This window comes from Dipodomys ordii, unplaced genomic scaffold (assembly GCF_000151885.1).
Source record: "Dipodomys ordii isolate 6190 unplaced genomic scaffold, Dord_2.0 Scaffold181, whole genome shotgun sequence".
Taxonomy (NCBI): domain Eukaryota; kingdom Metazoa; phylum Chordata; class Mammalia; order Rodentia; family Heteromyidae; genus Dipodomys; species Dipodomys ordii.
In genome coordinates, this window is record NW_012267397.1 from 1,299,624 (window position 1) to 1,308,597 (window position 8,974).

General features: G+C 41.4%; 1 protein-coding gene across 1 annotated transcript in view; it reads right to left on the bottom strand.

Annotated features, from left to right (window-relative positions):
* Oscp1 (organic solute carrier partner 1) overlaps window positions 1-8,974 on the bottom strand; it is a 46,161-nt gene that overhangs the window by 31,101 nt on the left and 6,086 nt on the right. The window contains exon 2 of the mRNA XM_013034061.1: window positions 1,166-1,320. Within this exon, the coding sequence (XP_012889515.1) occupies window positions 1,166-1,320 (155 nt within the window). The remainder of the gene's footprint in view (window positions 1-1,165; window positions 1,321-8,974) is intronic.

An 8,974-nucleotide genomic window follows, 5' to 3' on the forward strand; every position in this document is an offset into this window, starting at 1 on the left:
GACATAATGACTTGTACATCTCATTGTTGCAATGGGCCCATCTGTATCCCTATTTAAATGATTTGTTTTTCCCCTTCCCCTCCACAAATTATACCGACATCAAATACAGTGAAAGCAGGGGTTATACTGTGGGGGAAGGACATACAACGCAACAAAGAAATAATCTTATAAATGTGTTAGAAACAATCGCATGAAAGAAAAAAAAACATTTGAATACATATCTTAGGGTTCATTTCCCTAACATAAACTTATCTGACCTTTTCTGCTTGATTCAGACATATACTAGATACTGCAAATAAGGGAAACCATGGGACCTATGTTTCTTTGGGCCTGACTTCACTTAATATAATTTTTTCCACAGGAGATATGAGTCTTATAGGAATTTTTCTGCCTAGGCTGGTAGATCTCAGCCTCCTGAGTAGCTAGGATTACAGGCATGAGCCACCAGCACCTGGCAAAATATTTATTTTTTGCTTTTTAAAGATTACAATTATGAATGCATATTCATTGTATGTATTAATAGTCTTCATGACATTTCCATATATGTGTATGTTATGCTTGGATTATATCCACTCTCTCCCAACTACCCTTTTTTCCCCTCTCTTCCACTTCCCCCTCAAATTGAAGTTTTGGGTACTGCGTGCTTGTATTGGGTGGCATATGCTCCCTGGCTCATAAATGCTGGCATGAAAAGCAGGATTCTCTTTAGGCAGGTGGTATGATAAAAGCTACAATAGAGAGGTTGATGAAGATGACTTCCAAGGTTCTTCCCAACTCAAAAACTCAACTACCACTAATATTTACAAGTTTTTTTTTTTTTCCTGGTCATGGGGCTTGAACTCTGGGCTTGGGTGCTGTCCCTGTGCTCTTCAGCTCAAGGTGAGTGCTCTACATCTTGAGCCACAGCACCACTTTCTAGTGGTTTATTGGAGATAAGAGTCTCATGGAGTTTCCTGCCCAGGCTGGCTTTGAACCATGATCCTCAGATCTCAGTCTCCTGAGTAGCTAGGATTATAGGTGTGAGCCACTGGCGCCTGGCAAGATTTACAAGTTTTTATTTCTTGCAAGGCATCATTGCTTAGGTTATTTTATCTGATCCTAGTCTAGGACCATCCAGAAGGGTATAAGAAATGCAGCTAAAGCAACTGAGTAGCTGTCTGCTCACCTTATCCATGCTGGCCTGGTTCAGTCTCATAATGGAAGCATGAGCCAGGCGGTCATAAACAGTCCTCAGGGCCTTCTTGGAGTAGAGCTCTTGAGGTTTGAACAGTTCCTCCATAAACTTTCTATTGAACATGGTCGAAATGATGTCATTCAGAACTGTAGGGACAAGAGAGAATCTAGCTGAGTGAGGAAGGTGAGGAGGAAGCCTTATTCAGAAGTGCTCTCTGGGTTTGAATTGGGGAGCAGGCATAGATAAGAGTTGAGGCACCATGTGCCTGGTGAAATTGGCTCCCTGGTGACAAAGCAGAAGTGTCCCATTAGGAAACAGGGTTTAGTAGTGCTTTGTGACACCATTTCATGCAAATATCCATGATGTCTTAAGAAGGTTGTACTTCAGAATTTACAGACCACTTTCACAAACATTATTTCCCTTGACTCATTCATTCACTTATTCATTTTTTAAAAAAGATTCCTAGACGCATTTTAGATTAGGGCATTTCCTTAAATTTTGAGAAACAGCACACACTTGTTTTTTAAAAAGCAAACCCATACATTTTTACTTAATATTAGATTTCATAAAAATGGGACAAATAATGATAATTGACTTTTTGGAGAAACATTTTATGAAAGTAGTTATAGGTACTGGTTAGAGATTAAAACATTTTTTTTTTTTTTTTTTATTGTAAAGATACTATACAGAGGGTTACAGTTACATGAGTGAGGTAATGAGTACACTTCCTCTTGAACATTGTTAGCCCCTCCATTGTTTTCCCCCTACCATCCCCTCCCTCCCTCCCTTCCCCGAAGTTCTTTTTTTTTTTTTTTTTTTTGATTGTGATTAAGTGAAGATTAAAACATTTTTAATATTTCTATGAGACATGTTTCAGATAGAGCTATTTTAGGATGTCTGAATTTCTAAAATTGATTTTCACTGTAGCAATATGTCTCATATTGTTGTTTAATGAAAATTTCTACCTGGTGTGACTAAATTAGTAGTATAAAAACCAACATGTATATAATTTTAGGTCTTCATTCAGATTTTATTTTTTTTGCCAATCCTGGGATTTGAACTCAGGACTAGAGCACTGTCCCTGAGCTTCTTTTGCTCAAGGTTAGCACTCTACCACTTGAGCCACAGTGCCACTTCTGTTTTTTTCTGTTTATGTGATACTGAGGAATTGCCCAGGGTTTTCATGCATAGTAGACAAGCACTATACCACTAAGCCACATTCCCAGCCTCATTTAGATATTTTGTACTACTCAATTATCACTAGTAAAGGGCCAGTAAAACCCTCTGATATGAGAAACAGGAACAGGTGTGCTTGGCTTTTAATGATTCTTGTGTATGTATGTATACTTGTACTAGGCCTTGAACTTAGAGCTTCACATTCCTGTTTATCTCAAGGTTGGTACTCTATCACTTGAAACACAGCTTCACTTGAGGCATTTTGCTGGTAAATTAGACATAAGAGTTTCACGGATTTGTATGCTCAAAGTAGCTTTGAACTGTAATCCTGAGATGCCAGCCTCCAGAGTAGCTAGGATTACAGGTGTGAGCCATCAGTGCCTGGTTAGATTAGTCTTAATTAATCCAGATGTTCTGTCTTAAAGGTAACATATACTAATTACAATTTGAAAGAAAAATAGGTTACTTACAATAATTATATAGAAAATTAGCTATTAAACCTAAGTGATTATTCCTAAACTTCTCCTATTGCTGAATACAAAGGACATACCAGGTGAATGGCTGTGGCCATGTATCTTTAGGGAGGGAAGGCAATATAGAAGTAGGAAGGCACTATCTGTAAGTAATCAACAGAAGTGCTGAAGGCTCAGAAACAGCCTTATTATTATTATTTTTTTCTTGGTGGCACCAGCATTTGAACTCAGGGCCTTGCACTTGCATGGCTTGCTTGCTTTACTGAAACTCTACTACTTAGCCATGTTCCAGTCCAGCGTGTGTGTGTGTGTGTGTGTGTGTGTGTGTGTGCGCGTGTGTGTGTGCGCGTGCGTGCGCTGGTACTGGGGCCTGAACCCAGAGTGGGGTCAAATTCTCAGCTTTTTCAGTCATGGCTGGCACTCTACCACTTGAGCCATATGTCCAATTCTAGCTCTTTTACTGGTTAACTGGAGATAAGTATCTTGAGAACATGTGTGTCAGGACTGCTTTGAACTTTGGTCTTCAGATCTCAGCCTCTTGAGTAGCTAGAATTATGGATGTGAGTCACCAGCTCATGGATTCCAGTCCTGGTGATGGTTATTTATTTATTGGTTGTGGATCTTGAACTCAGGGCCTGGGCACTGTTTCTGAGCTTTTTTGCTCAAGTCTAGCACTCTACCATTTTGAACAACAGCTCCACTTCCAGTTTTCTGGTGCTTAATTAGAGATAACAGTATTATGGATTTTCTTACCCACACTAGCTTTGAAGCAGGATCTTCAGATCTCAGCCTTCTGACTAACTAGGATTACAAATGTGGGTGACTAGTGCCCAACTGTGATGGTTATTTATTTTTTATTTTTTTGCAGGATGAAAACTTGTTTATTAACAGAGAGCAGCCCTTTGTAAAGCCAATAAGGGTGGGTGGCATGGCAGGGGAGGAAGAGGAACCAATCACTGTCAAGGTGTGATGGTTATTTTTGAGATGTATTCTCTTGGAATTTTCTGACTGTGTTGGCTTCAAACTGATCCTCCAGTTTTTTGTTTTGGTCCGGAAGTGGGGCCTGAACTCTGGGCCTGGGCCCTGTCCCTCAGCTCTTCAGCTCAAGGCTAGCGCTCTACCATTTGAGCCACAGCACCACTTCCAGCTTTTTTTTTCTGCTTATGTGGTGCTGAGGAATCGAACCCAGGGCCTCAGGCATGCAAGGCAAGCGCTCTACCACTGAGCCACCTTCCCAGCCCTGATCCTCCAGTTTTTAGCCTTCTGAGTTGTCAGGATTATAGTCATGAGCCACTGGTGTCCAGATAGATAGTCTTTAAATATTTATGGGGAATAGGAAAGCTGAAGACTGATTGTACTTAAATCTTAAAAGGTATTGCTTTAGACTGAAGGAGAAGGTACACCCTCCTCCTACTAACCCAAAGAACTAAATGTAACCCCTTACAGAAGTGTTGAACTTGTCCTTGACCTTTGGAGTTTCTTCTAGACTCCATCTTGTTCCCTTCTGTTTGAGATTCAGCAAGGAAGAACTAGATCCATTGCCAACATGGGCATCTTCACATCTGACAATTTCCATCCGCCACTCTCATCCTTACAGTGTACTAACACTTTCCCCATGAGGACGATGCAGACTCACAAGACCTCTTCTGGGTTTGCCTCAAGCCTGGCCTTTATCTTTGACCAAAACAAGCAATGACTTATAATAAACTGGGTTTTGTTTTCATCATTCTTTCTTTTTTCTTTTTAAACCATAGCCTATATATAATATGTAGAATCTGCAAAGAAACAGGTACAACTGGAAAGGCACACATGTCTTTAGAGGAGAGAATGGGAAGAGTTTTCCACACACCAAGAGCTGAGTCATTCCTCTAGGGTCTTTAAGCCCTTGCCAGGTTAGGAAAATAGCTTAGTCACATATCAATTAGTTTGAAAAGGAAGAAAACCCCAAGGTGATTGTTAGTTCTACAGCAAAGCAAAAAGCAAAATGAAGCCTTTCTCCTGGGAAGTGAAGAAGCTTTCTATCACCATGGCTCCCATACCAGATCTATAGGAGGCTTACCTGCTGGGAGCAGAAGATGGCAGGGTCAACCTCTTGGGGCAGAACATGAATACATACATCACCAAAGAGAAAATACAAGTTTTATAGTTGGGCCACAGAACCTAGGGATCCTACTCACATTTAATTGTTCAGACAGTGTGAAGACGCAGGTAAATGCATTTTCTTCTCACCATTGGTTCACCTAGTGCTTGGCTGAGACAGGCTTGCTGTGTACCAGATACTGAGGTAAACACCATAGGCACACAGAGGAAGGAGATGACATATCGTTGTCTCAGAGAGGTAGCCTATGTCACATTTACACCTGATTAGTTTAAGGATCTTAGTCAGATCATTTGTCTGCCTTATGGTTAGTTTTTGGCACTCAAAGGAGCTTTGCATCCTTTTCCTGAGCCAGATTTCATCAGGAAGAGGCTAAGCTTGAGGAGGGAAGGGATTTTTCACAGATAGCTCAGAAAGGTTGCTACTGCTGGGCTCTCAACATTAACAGACTGGCTGGGAAGGTGGCTCAGTGGTAGAGCACTTGCCTTGCATGCATGAGGCCCTGGGTTCGATTCCTCAGCACCACATATGCAAAAAGCAAAAGAAAGCCGGAAGTGGCGCTGTGGCTCAAGTGATAGAGCGCCAGCCTTGAGCTGAAGAGCTGAGGGATAGCGCCCAGGCCCAGAGTTCAGGACCCATGACTGGACTCAAAAAAAAAAAAATCAACATTAACAGACTTACATTAAACTTAAGTTAAACTTCAGTGATTCAATTGTGTATATGAAAGTTCAAGAGTTATACTTTAGGGGCTGGGAAGGTAGCTCAGCGGTACAGTGCATGCCTTGCAAGAGTTATACTTCACACCTGAAATCCTGCCACCTGAAATTTTGGGATGGGCCAAAAATTGCTCAAGAGAAGTGTCAGCAGATGGTTGTGAAATATATAATACAAGTATCAAGCACTTTAGTTGGGCTTCTCTTTGAGCTAATCTGATAAAATAATGATGAAAGCAATCCAATTTTTACCAATTACCTTTGCTCTAAAATCACTTGTTTATGGTAACATGCAATCTGGAGCCAAGGTTAAGACATAGAAGCTAGGAAATCCTACTGGATAGTCAACCATGTTTTAAATCTTGCTCATATTCCAGGTTATGGGCTCAGAACTTTCACATTATCTTATTTAAATGCCAAGTTGAAATGGTTACCTTCATTCTATCAAGGAAGAAAATGGACTTTTAGAAAGTTTTAAATCCAAGGTCACACAGGTGGTAGATTTGAATAGGGTTTGTTTCATTCTGATGTATGTGCTGTTAGGTGTTATATATGTCACTTCTCCAGCATATCTGGTGAGCATTTAAAATATGGAGGACAATTGATGATAGGCGCAAGCAACACCCAAGTGTCAAATGATGGAAGGTGAATGTGAGATATATAAAGACAGAAAAGCGAAGGTGTTTTTTTCCTGGGAAGTCAATAATCTTTTCAGGTTTGTTGCTACTTGTAGTGAGAGGTAAACTGAACACTTATCAAGATTAGGCCATCCTGCATGCATGATCTCATGCTTTCTGCCCACAATCCTGGCAGCCATGCAACCACATGCTTCCATTTTTCTCCATTGTTCAATAGGTGTCTCTGTCCTAAGGTGAAGGGCTTGTGTGTGTATAAGGGTCACTGATGTTGAAGCAGTTCTTTGGCACACACAATTCTTTGGCAGTTTTAGGAGTCCCAGATAGGACAACCTGCCTAGGAGTGGAGCTACTGCCTTAGTTGTCCCTGCCAGGCTTGGAACTGGAAAGACAGAAAGCTTCCTTAGATGCAGTGTGGCCCTGTCGTTAAAGTTTGTTGTACCTTAATATAATGAGTTATCTCTTTGAAGTAAAAGATCCACATGTTTTCCTAATGTCTCACCAAAGAAAAACTCATGCCTGTATTCCTACTTAGAAATACTTAGATTGGTCCTACTTTAAGCCCCACTGATAATGGACTAGGTGAACTACTTGTGGATGCAGACTGAATACATGCAGTCTAGAGATAGCATACCTCGTTTTCTGTCCACCTCTGTCCATTCATCTACATGAAGCACATAAAAAGAAAATATCAGTTCATGAAGCAAGAATACATTATTTTCATGGAGGCTTTACAAATACTAATTTTAATTATTTGGCTTATGAAACTATTTTTTCATGCTTGTAATTTATTTATTTATTTTTGTTGGTCATGGGGCTTGAACTCTAGGCCTGGGCGCTGTCCCTGCGCTCTTCAGCTCAAGGTGAGTACTCTACCTCTTGAGCAACAGCACCACTTCAGTTTTCTAGTGCTTTATTGGAGATTAGAGTCTCATAGATTTTTCTGCCTGTGCTGGCTTTGAACTGTGATCCTCAGATCTTGGCCTCCTGAGTAGCTAGGACTACAGGCATGAGCCACCAGTACCTGGCTTCATGCTTGTATTTAATGTCACAGGTGAAAACATTTGAAACTTTAAAGAAGTATGTTTTAAAAACTGGATAAATAGGGCTTGGAAGGTGGCTCAGTGGTAGAGTGCTTGCCTTGCATGCATGAGGCCCTGGGTTCGATTCCTCAGCACCACATAAGCAGAAAAAGCTGAAAGTGGCGCTGTGGCTCAAGTGGTAGAGTGTTAGCCTTGAGGTGAAGAGCTGAGGGACAGTGCCCAGGCCTAGAGTTCAGGCCCCATGGCCAGCAAAACAACAACAACAACAAAAAACTGGATAAATAGTAAGTTCCAAAAAAGACTATGTCTTGAGAGGGACAGGTGAGAATGCTGTAAGGGGTGACATCACCAAGATGCGTTGTAATTATAAAGTGTTGTTAATTAGCAACACTGTGTACAACTTTTTTTTTTTTTTTTTGGCCTTGTAGGGCTTGAACTATAGGCCTGGGAACTCTCACTCAGTTCTTCAGCTCAAGGCAAGCACTCTACCACTTGAGCCACAGCACCACTTCCGGTTGTCTGGTGGTTAATTGGAGGTAAGAGTCTCATGGACTTTCTGCTTGGGCTGGCTTTGAACCATGATCCTTGGATCTCAGCCACCTGAGTAGCTAGGATTACAGGCATGAGTCACCACGCCTTGCTTGTACAACTATTTAAAGATGAAAAAAAAAAAAAAGGACTAGGTCTCAGTAGAGTAGTCTAGCTAACTTGGGGTTCATCATGGAAAGTTCTAGAAGTCATGCTTCCAATACTACAAGAACACTCATCATACTGGGAGCCAGTGACTCATGATTTTAATCCTAGCTACTTGGGGAGTTGAGATCTAAGGATCATGGTTCAAAGCCAGTCCAGGTAGGAAAACCTGTGAAACTCTTTTTTTTTTTTTTTTTTTTGGGTCCGGTCGTGGGGCCTGAACTCTGGGCCTGGGCACTGTCCCTCAGCTCTTCAGCTCAAGGCTAGTGCTTTACCACTGTGAGCCACAGTGCCACTTTCCGGCTTTTTTCGTTTTTTGCTTATGTGGTGCTGAGGAATCGTACCCAGGGCCTCAGGCATGCAAGGCAAGCGCTTCTACCACTGAGCCAACTTCCCAGCCCACCTGTGAAACTCTTATCTCCAGTTAACCACCAAAAAATCCGGGAGTGGAGCTTGGCTGAAGTGGTGGAGTGTTAGCCTTGATCGTGAAAGCTCAAGGACAGCACCCAGGCCCAGAGTTCAAGCCCCAGGACCAGCACCAAAAAACAAACACACATCATTCAAAGGCTTTTAACAACACAATTCCAAGGAAGAATAATCCCCATCTTTTAATCTGAAATTTTTCTTAATATATGCTTTTCCTTGTTAGACATATAATTTGACATGTTCAAATCAGAAAACTTGAAATGTGAATCAACAGAAAATTATGTCAATATTTGTTTTTATTGTACTTTTTTTTTTGGTCAGTCGTGAAGCTTGAACTCTAGGCCTGGGTGCTGTCACTGAGCTCTTCAGCTCAAGGTTAATGCTCTACCACTTGAGCCACAGTGCCACTCCTGGCCTTTTCTGTTTATGTAGTGCTGAGGAATCGAACCCAGGGCCTCATGCATGCAAGGCAAGCACTCTACTGCTGAGCCACCTTCCCAGGCCTCTGTTGTACTTAAAAAATATATATATGCCAGGCGCTGG